The following is a 17023-nucleotide window of genomic DNA, read 5'->3' as shown; positions in this document are numbered from 1 at the left end:
TTGTGGTCTATCTTCGTTTTTATTCGCTCTTAAACAAAATATACAATTGTTTGGTAAGACTTAACACTTTCATTGGTAATACCTCTATTTCACGTTACAATGACTATTTCTCCAAACACAGCGTTGCAATATCGTCGTAAACAATGAGCGTGTTAAGTGAAACGATTCGGAATCGGTAAAATTTCGAAACGATAAGATCGATTGGAACGTCCAACTCAGGTTCGATTCAAGTTCACCTTGCTGCTTTTCGTACATCTATCAATCATTTTATTTCTTGGTGCTTAATTACCTCGTTGAAATGATCTGAAGTCTCGGTAAGTCTACGTCGAAAATCGCTGTTCTACTTTCCGTTCGAGTGTTCGATACATTAAAATCCTTTTCTAGGAACATCTTTGCCTCGAGTAAAATCGTCGTCGATTAGACGCGCGCGAACGTTCGCAATTAACGACAATCCTGGGTTCTAAAGTTACTTAACACTTGAAGCTCCCCTTTCTTAAAGTTCGCAGCGGCGCTGCGGCGTGCAATGGTCTAGAATCCCATTTTACGCGGCCAAAATGTTTTCAGCGCTATTTTAATGTTGAAGTATGATATACACGTTAACATTTCAAAGATAGAGGTGACCTCCATTTCTCACAAGAAAGTTCCTTTCCGAAACTTTTTATATCGATATTCGTGTAAACGTAAATATCGATGAATGTTGTTGCAAAGATTTTGTTGTCGGGAAAAGGCTAATATTATGGATTTTGAAGCGTCGACGAGTTATCGACCGATGTTGTACGCATAAATTTTTTAAAATTGCAACTTCAGAAATTCAATTTTGGCCGCTCTGCAACGTTTCCTGTATTCTTACATTGCGTTCTTCCTTGTGTTCCGTTGACAGGCAACGATTCCCTTCTCCTTCTGACAGATAATAACGAACGATGCTTGCCACGTGTTCTCATTTCACGTGATACGATTGCAACCGCTACGAACTCGTAAAACGAGCGAATAAATTCGCCGTGAACCGCGGTCCTTTTCTAGGTACACTCGAAATCTCAAGTAACTTGTACATTTCCCGAACCCGGGTGTCTGAGATAATGAATCGGTACTCGTTATTAATTGCAGTGGTGTATTCGTGATACATGCAAACGGGCCTTCGAACGTAAACTCCCCTCGTACAATTAAATACGTTGTGTCGATAATAATTTGAGTGCGTGTGTCGATCAACTTCACCGCGGAACGGATAGAAATATATCAACCCTCCATATTCTAGTCAATATATATTTATATGCGCATCTAAATTCAGTAACTGATCAAATGTAACAATAATTCGATAGAAGAATGCGAAGCGCTCGTTAGCGACGGGCGCGTCGGCGTGCTGTCCGATAGCGAATTTCAAACGGAATCCAATCGCGTAAATCAGCGTCGTCGGTACTTTACAAAGCGGGTCAAGTTTACTCTCGCCGATTATGGGCTCAGTGTCTGGTCGAATGCAACGATAATTGGACGAGAATACGAGGTGCCCCGAATTTCGAACGGGATGCATTCGAATAAATTAGCGCCGATGGTAATTCACAAGCAGATTTCTCGCACTGTTGCGAATAATACAGAGTGTCACAGAACTAACGTGACACTCGTCACGGAGAGATTCCTGAGACAATTTGAAGTAACTTTTTCCTTAGCGATAATGTTCTCCGAGGCTTCATTAACGAGTTATTTAGAAAAAACGCGGACCAATCAGAGAGCGAGTACAGCGGGCTCTGCCAGTGCTGTACGGAGTAGGGGCCGGTGCCCCGTTAGGACGCCCGCCTTCACTTCCAGCACACAGTGGTCGAAAATCCTGAAAACGTGGCGATATCTCGTTTTCTATGCAAAAATTATTTCCAATAACTTTTGCAGCAATGGTAAAATACATTGATCGTGGATTATAATATAACTTTAAAACAACGACTGTAATATATACTATTTAAGAAAAATCTTTGTTTCCATATTTCGCTATTTCTGTACATAATCCTTGATCTCTACTTACGGAATTGAGTTATAGCTATACTATAAATCTCAAGTAATTAATTTTATAATAAGAGAAAAAACAAAAACACAAATTTTAGTGCTAATTATCAATTTTTGTTACTTGTAATTAAGGTACAAGTCCAACTGAATTTTTTTTCCACTTACAACTAAACGTAAATATGAACGTTACGTAGAAACGAACTTTGGACTAATATAACTGCAAAGTTGGAATAACTTTTTCATTATTTTGCTATTTCTATGAACGGTTCTTGATCTGCTCAAGTTTTATCGTATAGAGTACAGATAATATTCAATGTAATGTATATTAAATTAAAAATATTTAAAGAAAAAATAAATTTTAACATTAATTAGTAATTTTTTAATTTATAATTAAGATCCTTCCAATTCCACTGAAGTTTTGTTTTCCAATTAAAAGCCGAGGTACATACGAACATTACAGTAAAAACGAAAGTTGCGACATTTTGCAATCATGTCACGTTAGAATCACCCCCAAAAGCCATGTTTTGGGAATTTCCAGTCACGGTGCATTATTCTTTTGCCGAAGTATACAAAGGTATAGGATGTTTCTCCCAGAAAAAGTGCAATAAACCACGTAACTCTGTTCGCAATTCGTCGGTCATCTGTACTTGTTCTCTGATTGGTTCATATTTTTCGTTAATAACTTGTTAACGAAAACACGTAGAACATTTTTGCTGAGAAAAAGAGAGCTTTAAATCATCTTAAGAATTGTCCTTTTCTTAGGATTTAAAACCAGCTTGGGGGGCAAACCGACTGAATCTAAAAATTCGATAAGAATGCAATGCAGTCGATCGAGATAACGACGGGGCAACTTTAAACTCACATTCTCACGAATCATACGTTTACATACTTAGCGATCGATCAAACGTGGCCATAAGTCGGCAAGAATGCAAAATGTACCGTCGGTAACGCCGGTCGATGGCGAATTTCAACCGGAAGCCAACTGAACAAATCAGCGCTGGTAGCGAGTTATTCTAACAGATTCGAAATTCAGCAATCGATCAAATGTAACAATCATTCGAATGGGACCGAACAAGTTGACGGTATCTTACAAACGGATAACGCCTACGAGCTTTGTAACCGATCAAATAAGCAACGTAACGATAACTTGATTTCGATCTCGTATTCCGACGAATTCGAAGATCCAGTGACCGATCGAGTAGCAGGGTTACCATCTAACCTCTTCATGGAGGACATGTCCTCGTTTTCCTACTGTCCATTTAGGAAATAATATCCCGTATTTTAATAGGCGATTTGAGGAGAGATTTATTTTGTAATTCCCAGTACTAATTTCAGCATTGAAAGAGACTTCCCTTAATTAATACTTAGTGGTGTTATTACTACAGTTGCTTAAACTTTCAGAAATATTTGACATCTAAACCATATTTACTAAAGATCAGACAGATCTGGTCAAAGTAATATACCATTATTTATTTGTCGAAAGTAACTGTAAGAAGTCAACATGTTCTTGTAAATTATCGTAAACATTTTGCAAATGTCCTCCTTTTTATATCACTGTTCTGTTTCGAGACCACCCGATCTCCCACAAAAGAAAGTCGTCCGGTAACCCTGACAATAGGCAACGAAGAATTCGACAAGAATGCAAAATGCTCCGTCGACAACGACGGTCTCGAAACGGGATCCAATCGAATAAATGATCGTTAACGGTATTTTACAAGCGGATTACTCTTATGGTTACGATCAGACATACCGACAAGGACATTATCACTCCCCTCCGACATCCAAATCTCGTTCTACTCCGTGTCATGAAATTTCCTCCTTCGGTAGCGACTGAAAACCACGCACGGTTCCCAATCAAACAAAGAGTCCGCGTTTCCTTCTCTATTTAAACATAAATTACATATTTACAATCGCGAAGCGGCCTTCAATAGCACCCGAAGACGGCGCTGCGATTGCTCGGTCCGCTCCGTTCACGTTTTCACGCGCGAACAACTTTCTAATCTCGTCAGTTTCGCCAATTTCTTCAGCTGTTCGATCGATCGGGTTCTAATCAGACTGGTCGGGCGCAGGCGAGCAATCGCAACGGCGCGTAAGCTTGGTCAGTGTTTGCGACCTTTCCAGGATCGTCTCATGCATACCTACGCAGAAATCACTCTAAAAGTCATCCAGCAATTTTCGCATATCGATTCAAGATCCCAATCAGCGTTCCCGGTGAACAAAGTATATCAGCTACGCAAACAGATCGAATCTCTCCGAACGTGCCCTGTTTTTTTCTCACGGATCTTCGTCGGAACGTTGGCTTTAGAGTGACTCTCTCGATCAACGAAGGGAACAGACACATGGCGGGATCCACGCAGATCCTACCAAGAACGACGGACTCCGGAGCCGCACGGACATTTCCGATGAGACAGCACGAAACATAATCAACTTTCAGTCTCGGGCGCGCGATCCGCCCGCGAAAACGCATTTCGTTCGATCATTCGAGAACAGCTGATCCGCCGGTACACACACTTGCGTACGTCTGTCGATCGGTTACGCATCGAATTCGACGGCGAATAATCAACAGACTTCTTTCTATTCAAGCTATTGTACAGCATGTAAAAACATGTTCGGTGGCGGTGGTCTCAAATCGATTCTTCAGATCGACGAAGATTCGTATAAAACGAATGATAATATCGTGTCAGAATCATTGTCAAAACTTGTAACACGATCTACTAATCATAGAGGTCATTTACATCTTTTAAGGGGGTATACTAGTGCGAATCTTTGAAAAATCATTTTTTTTATAGTTTCTTGAAGAATATATGTTCAAAAATACAGCTACAATACCTCCTGTTTGAATTTTTTAAATTAAGAATATGTATGATCAGTATCGATGTAGAAAACTTTAAATCTGTTTTCCTCGCAAGTGTGTTTTTCCGTAACGGTGATCATGATATTTCAAAATTTACTTAACATGTTTGCGCGGACAGTAAAAATTTTAATGAGCTGCAAAAATAAACAGATGATTCGTTCTCAAATCATTACATTAAAGCGCATAATAATTTCAAAAAATAAACGCTATATAGACTTGAATTCATGATAATGTAGCTTATAAATTTGAATGTTATAGAATTCATGTTACCTTGCATCACAATGAAAATGTCCGCGAACGTATTGAAAAATTGCATTTAAAATATGTTTACTACTACCGACAGTCTGTACTGGAAGCAACGGAATTTTTTTACATTTTTTTGGGCTCCCAATATTAAAAAATCAGTAGAAAAAATCGACAAAAACGTGAAACAAAAACGCAATTTGCACTAGAATACCCCGTTAAATCAAAATAGAATTCTACCCTTCTATTGTCAATATTTAACCCTTTCAGTGCCGATCAGAAATATCGTGTACATCTAAGCAAAGAGAAGAAACAATACCAAAACCATTTGATATAGTTTGATAAAGTGTCGACAAGAAATTACAGTAAATTCTCTCTAGAACTCCCGCAACTCGGAATCGAAAATAGACAACTGAGGCAATCCAGACACAATTCTTCGAAAGAGACATCTCGATATCTCGATAACGAAAATCAGTGTACATTAATACAAATACACAATACTGCTAGATTAAAAACGATGCTTCAACTATTTTATTTCTAATTTTTTATACATGAAAATTGTTTGAACATATTGCAGAGATTCTTCCACTTAAAGTGAGACCAAACACGATAGTCTTTAGACCATATTTACATATTCGATTACATCGTAGTTGATTTTATTTTATGCAATCAGAAATATCAGTCCAAACTATGTCATGTTTGGTCTCATTTTAATTAGGAAACTATCAGCAATATGTTAAAAAAAATTCAGTTTTAAGATGTCAAAATTAAAAAAGTTATGTTATTGTATTATGAGTTGTCACTCCGGGAATTCTAGTCGAAGGAGCCGCGTTGCGTACCGCATCATACGCTTGACCAATTCTGTCGAACCTTATCATAGCCGTAGCAATGACGCACATAAACGTGGGAATAGCACAGGAACAATCCCAGCAAGATTGTAACATGGACTTCTAGGGAGAATTTACTGTATTTATAAAACCTAATAATTAGGACATTTTAATAAAAATAAAAAATAAACTACTATTTATTAGAAATTCGGCACTAAGAGAATTAAGCATCAAAGTAAAGATTGGCAAATAATAAGTATAACGTGGACATTCATTAGTGACCAACAAATATTAATCGACGTAGCTGTGAAAGTACTACAATATCGAACGGAAATTTTGACCATAAAAATTTGGTTCAAGGTGAATTTTGCGGGAAGCGTTTTTCAACGAATCTCTGCCGATCTAGAGGTGCGGAATTCATTTCTGAGCCTCCACGACGGAACATCCTGTTACACCCGGTACTTTTTGCTAATTCGTAGAACCATAGGTTTCTGTTTCCAGCACGTTGTAAGAAGGAAAGATGACTGCAGTTATCTCGCCACAAAATTTCTGTGACGCTAAAAGTTTACTTCCACGAGTTCCTGCGACAGGTGTCAATACTTCCATCGGTGCTCGCCGATACATTACTTGTTCAAATTATATTTGCATATGCGTGATACTACTACGTTAGTATTACCGAAATGCAGGCCTGGGCAAGTCATTTCGGCCGCGAGCCTCAAGCTCCCTCCACCAATCCCTCTTTTCCCTCATTACTTAAGTTCCGTAAACGCTACTACTGCTCCATGCACATTGCTACACCTAATATGAGCAGTCCCGCGTGGAGCACAGAAGAAACAATGTCATAACGTTTTTGGCGACTCCCACTGTCGTCGATCACGCCGCGCTGCAAGCGATGAAGTCGCGCGAGTGTGTGAGGGATGCCGAAGGTGCATAATGGGGACGAGCCACGGAGCACGTAAAAGGGGGAAAGAGCCATATTTGACTCACGAGCTGCGACTCGTCCACGCCAGCTGTAGTGGGTATCGTACGCATGCGCACGCAACAGAAACTCTCTCCGATGGTACGACAGTTTCATAGAGCACCTAGCGGACTATATTAGAAGCGAACCTTTCAGTTCACAAAGGTTAGGACGAAGTCGGGTTACGTTAAATAACCTCACCTTCTTACACCGTGGTTTCCAGCGAAACATGAGAGACTCATCCGACTCGCGCGCTCACGCCGTTTTAAAATTGTTTCAATGGTGGATGCTTCTTCGACGAACTAACATGAAAGAACCGAAAATCCTGTTTCTGGACTCGCGACACGGATGCCAAATCAACTCTCCGTCGAAAAACAATGATCTCCGGGAGACACGGTTCCGTGTTCGCCACACCCGGTGTCCGGTAATCGACAGATGCTCGATTGTTTAATAGTTAACTGCTTCGTCCTCCTTCTCGCTTTCCCATCTGGTCGGAAATCTTAATTACTATATTTATATCGTAAAGCATTTTGTATGCGTTGCACTCGCGATCGGCTGCCACTGCGTCTCGTCGAGATGTTCCTCACTGACTGACAATTGAAGCATGAATTTCGTCGATTCTGCAGTGTTATTTTTTTTTTTTTTTTTTGAAGCGGTGGCTTTTAATAGATATTCCTTTTGATAAACGGTTCTACGAATTTTCACGAGCTAGTTAGGAATTTGTCAACTCTTCGATTCATTCAACGGATGCAGTTTTCGAGAAAATTCAGTTTTAAAGAAAATGCAAATTATCCATTTTGAAAATGTTTTTTTAGGTAATAATTGAGCGGTTCTAACTAGCACTGCTATGATTGCTGAATAAGATGCTGGATTGTAAATGCAGATGCATGTTTAAACAATTTTTCAATAGACGCTTTTAACGTAATAATACACTCGGGCAGTTCTTAAATTGTTTAAACAATTTATGTTTTTAAAAGCTGCTTATGCTGAAATATAAAGCGAAATTTATGTCTGTAAAAGTTACAAATCACGTTTCGTTTTTAAACTGCAAACAAAATAGAAAGGTGCGATCATGTTTGCTACTGTATTTTTCTATGATCAACTATTTAACAATAACCGTACCGTCGCCGGTCAAATGATTGGTTCAACAATTCTTATTCTACAATTATCGAAATTATAAGATCACATCCACCGGATACCATTACATAAATTTATTCATCCCAGTATATATTAATATAAAAATTCGAAGAAATCTAAATAAATTCAATACTGTAATTTGTATAAGGCAACACTAGACGAGTCACATTTAACGCCCGATACGGTTAGTGTTAATAGTAAAGTAATCGATTAGAACGTAATATCGTTCGACATAAAATAATATCTCTTCGCCAAACAAACAGCCGCCCCGCCAGAGTATTTCATTTGGATTTTTTAAACCAAGCGTGATTTTTGTAACTTGTGCATAGATTTCCGATTTTATGATACCGATACAAAAAACGTGACAATCTGATTACGTCATTTATGACTGAATAAAATGATTCAAGATGGGAGTGAACATATATACGGTTATGGCTTCTTGCAAGTGACGCACAAATCTTTACTTTACATAAAGACCCGCTGTCCACTTATATGATACGTAGACTGCTGATCTCTATGCATTTATAATAAAGATGGGTGGGTAAAAATTCAAACAATGGAAATATTGAAAGAATTTAAGGACATCTATGTGTCGTTTTCAACTCACTGACATTATTAAAGGAAGAACCAAATTTTTCTGCGACTCATCCTCGTTGCAATTGATGAAGATAAGTTTTATTTTGCATAAAGGTCCGCAGTCTAGTGATATATGTAACTACAGTAAATTCTCCCTAATAGAAATTGAAAGTGCAAGAAACAATTAAAAATGAAGAATTTACTTTCGTTCTTTAATTGCCTCGAAAACCAAGGATGAAATTTCGAAGAGGACTGGCATAATCAGCCCGCGAAAATCGATCGGAAACGCGTCCGTCCGAAGCGAAGAATCGAACGACGAAAGTTTGCGCCCGCAAGAAATGATAATCGCCGGTTCGAAACACGATACGTCTCGCGGAGCGAACCCGCAGTTGCATCGATCGCGGGTGGACGTGCCACCACTCGCTTCAAGCCTAATATACATCGAGTATTAGGTTTACAAAACAGATACCCTACTTCATCGTAGGGTTTCGGGGGGTTGGATCGGTGGTTTCATAATGGAGGAGGATGTGGGGCTTTCGGATAGTTGGAGATGGGATACCAGGAAAATCGATGGGGCTGGGAGATACTAACTACTCCCTTAATTTGTGCCAATCAGCGATCTGCCTTTGCGGCGAGCTGCAGACTTCTCTCCAATGGTTCAGAGCTGAGTCTTGACAGTCTGGTCCGCCGAATTCGAGTCGCCCGATCACCTGTAATACAAGACCAGAATCGTCAACGTCTGTCATTTTTTTTTGCAACATCATGAAAATTACAGAAAATAATTGGCGCAACAAGCTGTCCCAAGACTGTAAGCCTTTGAAGCGTGTGATTCATAAGGCGATTTGAAGCAACTATTTCCTTAGCGAAAATGTTCTCCGTGGCTCCGTTAACAAGTTATTAACTAAATACACGGGCCAATCAGAGAGTGAGTACAACTGGAGGTCCCGCCCTCGCGACTACTATCGCGTCGCACTCTTCTGGAACACCTTGTATAATCGTCTTAAAGCACTCTCTGAACATACTTAGCTATATTCGATAAATAAATTTTGGTTAGGCCTACTAATAACAGAGTAGTCTAAACTGATCATATTTCATAATTCACCCTATATATCAGACAATATTATCTAATTTAAACTTGCATTGTTCTGATATTCCACTGCTAACACTGTTGCAATTATTAATTACGTAAATCTTTCGTAAAATATTGCGAACGTTTGAAAAAATTGGTTTCATGTTTTGGCATTTTCTTGAAGAATATAACTCCAAAATTATAATATGTAAAGCCCTGAATTCCTAAAATGAGAACGAAATTATAATTGTTTTTCTCAAATCAATGTTTTCCAAAATGGTGGCCACGATACTTCAAAATCTACTTGAACAATGACCAAAAATCACGGATGCTATGAGACTTCTTTTTGATAGGTTATCTATTTTCATTTTCGTCAGGATAAAGAAAATTGGAAATAGTACCGAAATATGTATAAATCTACTCCAATATTTGTATTGCAAAAGATGCTACAGTTTTTCTATACAAAAATTCCGAAGGAACATTAACAAAAGCGCGTTTCAATCTAGTTTCAATAAAATACTTCAAATAAAAATATATACTTTGTACATTATTAATTTAAATATATACTTTGCATAATATAAATTTAAATATATACTTTGTATAATTTTAAATATGTACTTTGTGTAATATGAATTTAAATATATACGTTATATAATATTTTAAATATGCACTTTGTATCATATTTTAAATATGTACTTTGTATAATATAAATTTAAAGTGTAATGTAATTTAAATAAAACAAATGAAGGAAAAAAAAACAAATGTTGAATCTTGTTACGTACCTCGTTCTTTGTCACACGGTCCCAGTCGAGCAGCATGAATTCAAGGCTGACGTTTTTCAGACCGTCCGCTCCGTTCGGAATGTCGAAAACGAAGGACTCGTTGAATACCGGGCTGAGGGTGCGTCTTTTCACGCATGTCTTCTTCTTGGCGATGCGTTGATTGTTATAGAGCAGGTAGATTTTCACGTACGGGTCCGCCAAGCCGGTCACATCCATCTTTGGTAAATTCTGCGCTTTCAGTACGACAACCGTTAATCGGCTGTTGATCGGTTGCCAGCAAAGAGAAACCAACAGCTCTCCTCTGCCTTGCGATTGGATCTGTAACACGAGCATCGATCAAAAACTCGCTCGGTTTCTGTCGATTTTCTTTTCAAATTCGCCGATTTAAATTTCTCCTGTTATAATTTCGTCATCGAAATTATTTCTTTCAAACTTCTTCAAAAGAGCAGAATACATATTGCGTTGCGGAAGGCAGACCGCACTTCGAACATGTAATTAAATAAAATGCATTCTTTTTTGTGTTCAATATTATTTTCACTATTGTAAATGTGGAATAAAGATCTACAATAATGGAATAAAGATCTACAATAGTGGAATAAAGATTATTTGTTCCTATTTGTCGATATTTGATCCAAGGTGAACTTGGTTTAGCTATGAAAACAAACAGTTTTCGAACTTTTTTATCGATACCTACTGTACACTCTGTGCCGTTTAACTGTCGTTCTAAACTTTTTTTGTCAGATGGCTTTAAGTAAGTGAAATTATCTCAAATAAAAGAACTAAAAGTTCCGAACTAAAAAGTTCACCCGTTATGAATACGTTATGGACAGTGGATGAGCGGCGACTGTGTGTGTGTGTGGCGGCTTACGTACACCGGGCCGCGTTATGCACGCATAGGCAGAATTCAATGTAGTAGTAGTAACAGTTTTTCCCGAGTTTATCTCGAAAACTAAAGCCGAGCGGCCATAAATAGAAAAGGAAAAAGTTGTTCAGAATATCTCCCTTTATAACATATTTCAATGCCATTGAAATCGGTGATGGTATATGCTTTCGACAAATATTCGGTAAGTGCTGAACTTTTATGTATTTAGAATTGTTCTTGTAGTTGATAATACATCCTGGTCACGTTTTAGTATTTATTCAAATTTTTATGAGCTTTAAACCGATCAAACCTTGTCTTATATTCAACTGATCTAACCTTATTTTAGATTCAACTGATTTAATCTTATTTTAGATTCAACCGGTTGAACCTTATTTTAAATTCATCCAATCTAACCCTATTTCATATTCAACCAATCTAACCTTATTTTATATTCAACCGATCTAATTTTATTTTTTCCAAGATTTCGTTTTCTGGCCGTGAAAAAGTTGTCCTTCTAAATGCAAATATTATTATCAAAAACTCTGACACTATAACATTACAATAAAAATATCTATTCTATTCCATCGTATAACTTTGCAGAATATGAATTGTCTTGTTTGAATAGAAAATATTGACCACCCTCAGTTAAGTTTTTAAGAATCTATGGAGAGAGACTCACTATATTGTATTATATTATTTATTATTGTATTATTTAAATGATGTTTAAATAAATGTCAAGGTTATTTCAACGTAACTTCTTATGATTTAAATTACACTGTCTAAAAATGAAGAATTAGCGGTTTGTAATGAAATTGACTATTTCGAAATTATAAATAAATAAATATCATTAAACCCTAAAATATCAAATACCAATGTTCAATCATATCTGTTGAGCAGTGTTGCATAAATTCTAAACAAACTAATACAACATAATGTTTAATTTTTAATTGCATTGCATTGCATTGCAAAATTTAATTGCATCTTAAACCAGTAAGAAAAAATAGTTTACAACTCTTTTGTGAATAGAGTTGACCTCTGAACAGCTCTGTAAGTTAAGAAACACAGCTCTTAACTTATTACTTCACAACGATTATTCAGTACTGTTAAAAATTCTACAAATTATTGCTAACCGTACCAATTGCAATTGTGAATCAATAAATCTCACTCAGTGATATAATCGAAAAATTTTTGGAACATAGTAAAGTCTTTAATACATCATTAAAAAAATTTTTTGATTTTTATTTAGTCCTGTTAAGTATCCAGCAAAAGTAAAAATATCTTCTATTAGAAAAATTGACAAAAAAACGTATCTAATTTACATATTTTCTTATATATTTTAACTTTTATATCTACATTTATTTACTTGCATTTAGGTTTTCATGTGCATAATTTTGTGTTTATGTTTTACTCTTTCTCCCTATCTTCGTCATAAAAATGTCAAGAATTATATTTAACAGAAATTGGCAAAAATTTCTTATTATTTATTTCACGTTCTCTATTTTTTTTCTGCAATCTGCTCGCCAATATTATTAAGACATTAAACCATAATGAACTTTCGTATTCACTACAATAGTGTATTTAATCGATCACGATTTATATATAGATAAATGCTTACGTAATCGGTTAATGTGTTTCCATATTATTAAATTTGGTATAAAGTTTTGAATGCTTGCATCATTTATAAGTTTAACATAAAGTAGTAAAGCAAAAGTTCACTCAAGTTACAAATAATTGCCATTGCAAATTTTTAAAAATTATCAAACGAGTATAAATTGATAACAGTCGAAATGTTTAAATAAAATAACGATCACTAAGTGTAGTAGAATAAATAACAGCGTGTACTCGACAAACGTTAGTCGTGAGATACTTTCCTCCGACGTAAACGCGAAAGATAGAAACGAAAATTAGTTTTGATCCATTCTTAGTCGTCTTTTTTTTAAAGCTTTATGTATTTGTAACAAATTACGATATTATTTCGTTCAACTTCTTCGCCACTTGTAATGCTATAAGCATCTAGTATTTTCAGGATGATTGGATGATTAATTATTGGTGGACTCTTTTTTAGACGGTTTACGAATCAATACCGTGCTCTCATTCGCGGCTTGTTCCTCACCTTCAGGCTTCTGGGGCAAATTTTTCGACACAATGATATCTCCTGGTTATCAGCGTTCTCCAGACCGGACACCGACGAGAGTGCACACGTCAATTCGCCGATAATATCGTCCCGGGAGTATCTATCGAAGCTGAGCACTATGAAGTGTAGGCTGATTTTCTGTGAACCATAACAAAAAAGCTTGTTTAGTAACAGGAATCCACTTCGGGAGAAATCTGACAAAGAAAAGTCGAAAACATTAAGAAATTACACGTATGCAAATATTAAATTTCTTTGATCTTTTGTACGTGGAAGGGTTATACAGGGTGCCCCAAAAGTTACTCAAAATCGGTAAATGAGGGGTTCCTGAGGTCATTTGAAGTAACTTTTTCCTTAGCGTAAATGCAATCCGCGGCTTGGTTCACGAGTTATTAACGAAAAACAGTGACCAATGAGAAGCGAAATCTGCTGGTGCAAGGCAGTCGAGCCTACAAGCGGATGACGCCCAGTTCCGCTCATTGGCTCGGTCACCTCGCGCCAGCAGATTCCAGGCCGGAAAGTGATTCTATATGCAAAAATAAGTAGAAAAAAAGGAATAACATTTTTTCATTTAAGGTCCCGTTTTCGAGAAAATTGAATTGAAGGTAATACTATTGAATAGGAATCAAGCAGCGCGTCTGGCCATGACATACCAATTCTACTTCCCGTCATACTAGAAACCACGCGAACTTGACGCAAGTTCAAGCTCAACTTTCTTGAAAACAATGCCTTAAATGAGAAAATGTTATCCTTTCCTCGACTTATTTTTGCATGTAGGATCACTAACCAGCCTGTTGTACCTCGATTTTGGAGGCACCAAATATAATTTTCACATGTCGTTCTTAACATCTTTTTTATATAAAGGGTTAGCTTGGGACTCATAACTCGTTCCAGATTTTTGTTCCTCTCGATGAATACTATACGTTGCAATAAAATAAAGAATTAGATCTTTTGACCTTTATTTTCAAGATCAAGGACAATTTTGCGGTCAATATTTTTAAAAGATTTCCACCGATCCAGAGGTGTAGAATCATGCTATGGTGATCGTGACATGTAATGTTTACATATCCTACACACATTATTCGAAAAGCAAAAGATCGGCCTCTACCAACAAACTATTCGACGCGTGTGGTAAGCGGATCCAGTATTTCAGAGTCTGAGTCATTAGATGAAGCGAACGACCGATTCCCCTTGCCCCTCACGTCGATTAATTTGTGGTGGAGGCCCATCTTTTGGTTTTCGAATAGTACATTCAGAATCAGTTCAATTTCCACTACTCTGCCGATTATACAGATTATTTAGTTAAGCAATAAAAAATCTACCCAAGAGACAAATTTTCCATGTAATATTTGAAAACACATTAATTGTAAAAATTGACATGGAAGAAATTGATCAATAAAATATGAAGAAAAACATTTCATGTTGCGTTTTTATTCAAATAGATTATATTCTACATGAATTCTAGTATGGATAAATAAAAAAACAAACAACAACTAACCTCTTACTTGAATAAATTTTTATCTATTTATGTTTTTATACGATAGTGTAGAATAAAATTTTATTCGTTAATCTTTATTTCTTATCTCTCATCCGAATAAAATTTTGCTCGTCAAAATAATTTTTGTATTATCAGATTTATTTGTATCTGAAAAACTGTTGAAAGCGTAACTGCTGTATGAGTTACAAGATTCAATTTCATATGCATAAAAAACACTAAGTCATATAAAATAGAAATATTGTAGGTAAGAAAAACTACTTTGGCTGTAGAGCAAAAATGGTTTTTAGTGCAAAGGGTTAACGCTAAATAACCGAATCGCTAATAAATCCGACCAAACGGGCCAATCGGAGAGCGAGTACTCAGCAGCGTGGCGCGTCTACCGGGTGGACATTATAATGTACAGAGGCTCTACGTTGCGTCGCCATCGTAGTTCAGAATTATAATGTTCACGCGGCAGACGCGCCACGCCGCTGTGCGAAACTCTCGCGTATGCATCACCTACCCCCACTCCTTGCACAGCTAGTTTTCCCGCGAATAATGACGTCAACCGTACTCGATCTTTGATTCGTCCATGCTTTTTTTATCAATAACTCATTAACCTAGCCATGGACATTTTCGCTAAGGAAAAAGTTTCTCCAAATCACCTCAGAAATCGTTCCTTTCAATGGTTTACAATATATTTAGGACATCTTGTATTAGAATTAAAATTTGTATACAGGTTTTGCACTCAAAATTAGTAATTTTCTAAATCATATTTATCTCTCTGCAAATCAAATTCATCCTTTTGCAAATTAAATTCACTGATTTGTAATTATTTGTAATAAAATTTGAAGATTGAATGACATTTTATAAATAACTGAAGATTACTGAATATTAATTATTTTTAATGAAATTTGTATTATTGCGTAAATAAGTATATCATCTCAAGTTCAACCCAAAGCCTGCAACCTTTTGCGAAAAGGTGAACATTATCTACAAAACGAATAATATTCATAATGTGTTTATTGTTATTCTTAATTATTTTGATTCATTGTAACGTATTTGGAAATAAAATATATCGCAGTGGCTTCCAGTTTTTCTGTTGATGGTTTCAGTGGTTTCAATGGAATAAGGGTCTACGCCAGTAATGTCCACGACATAGTGCCCCAGGACACGGCGATGGCGGTCAGCAGCAAGTCCAACAGAACAGGTACTTTACCGCGTGTGATTCAAACCATGATATTCCTGATTAATACAACTTTCTTCTTTGGAAATATTTCCCATGCTACTTCTAGAGTCATTCCACATCAAATCGATCACTTTTTTCCCCTCAATGTCTAGGATTTTGTTTAAACTGAAATATGATGTAGTCCACGTAATATTAGGTGGGGTCAGCATTTTGCTAGCTTCGAAATTGTTTAGAAAATAGCGGCTTCAGAAATTTACGATTTTTCCCATTTTTACGAAAGTGATTGGTACTCAGAAATTTTTATTTCGGAAACGATTTGTCGTATCGAGATGCAGTTATTTTCATTGTGCTTGGGAAGGAATCGCCTATCTACATAAATTTTTATCTGATTGAAAAATCGTTTTTACAACGTTCAAAATTATAAACAAATTCTCGTTTTTAAAAACGGGTTCGAGGTTGCGTTTTTTAAAAATCGGAAAAAGTACCGTCGCATTCCTTGCACTTTTCTCTACAAAAATATGTTCCGTAAGATGGTGCGACGCATATTAAAGTTACAGTGAAGTGCCGAAAGTTACCGCGGTTTCCATTGAGCAATGATACTTTTTCACGGATACTAAACTTATACTTTAACAAACAAATCAATGTTTTCACAAAATCCTATAGTGGTAGATAAAATCTAGTGAAATCAGGATGCCAAAATCTACGGGAAATGATTTTTGTATATACGTGTCATAAAAAAATTCAACTGTAGACGAAGTAAACTGAACAAGGTTAAAAAATGTTCATACTACATTTTCTGTATTTTTCCCTCATTCTGCAACATTTCAGCATTATGTTAAAAAGATAGCATCGTTTTTTCTCATATCTGTCAAAAATTCTTCGATTTTGACACAACTTTGTCATTGCACCACATTGTACCACGCGTGGGA

At 36.5% G+C, this 17023-nt stretch overlaps 1 protein-coding gene across 3 annotated transcripts in view; it reads right to left on the bottom strand.

The window, feature by feature from the left end:
* Syt4 (Synaptotagmin 4) overlaps positions 1-17023 on the bottom strand; it is a 41516-nt gene continuing 24493 nt past the window's right edge. For all 3 annotated transcript variants that reach the window (XM_033466332.2, XM_033466333.2, XM_033466334.2), the window contains exons 4-6: positions 13411-13569; positions 10436-10753; positions 1-9294 (exon numbers count right to left, since the gene is read on the bottom strand). In XM_033466332.2, coding sequence (XP_033322223.1) covers positions 9175-9294; positions 10436-10753; positions 13411-13569 — 597 coding nt within the window. In that variant the 3' untranslated portion in view covers positions 1-9174. The remainder of the gene's footprint in view (positions 9295-10435; positions 10754-13410; positions 13570-17023) is intronic.

Source organism: Megalopta genalis, chromosome 5 (assembly GCF_051020955.1).
Source record: "Megalopta genalis isolate 19385.01 chromosome 5, iyMegGena1_principal, whole genome shotgun sequence".
Lineage (NCBI taxonomy): Eukaryota > Metazoa > Arthropoda > Insecta > Hymenoptera > Halictidae > Megalopta > Megalopta genalis.
The sequence above is the reverse complement of the archived record's forward strand: the minus strand, read 5'-3'. Positions and strand labels throughout refer to the sequence as shown.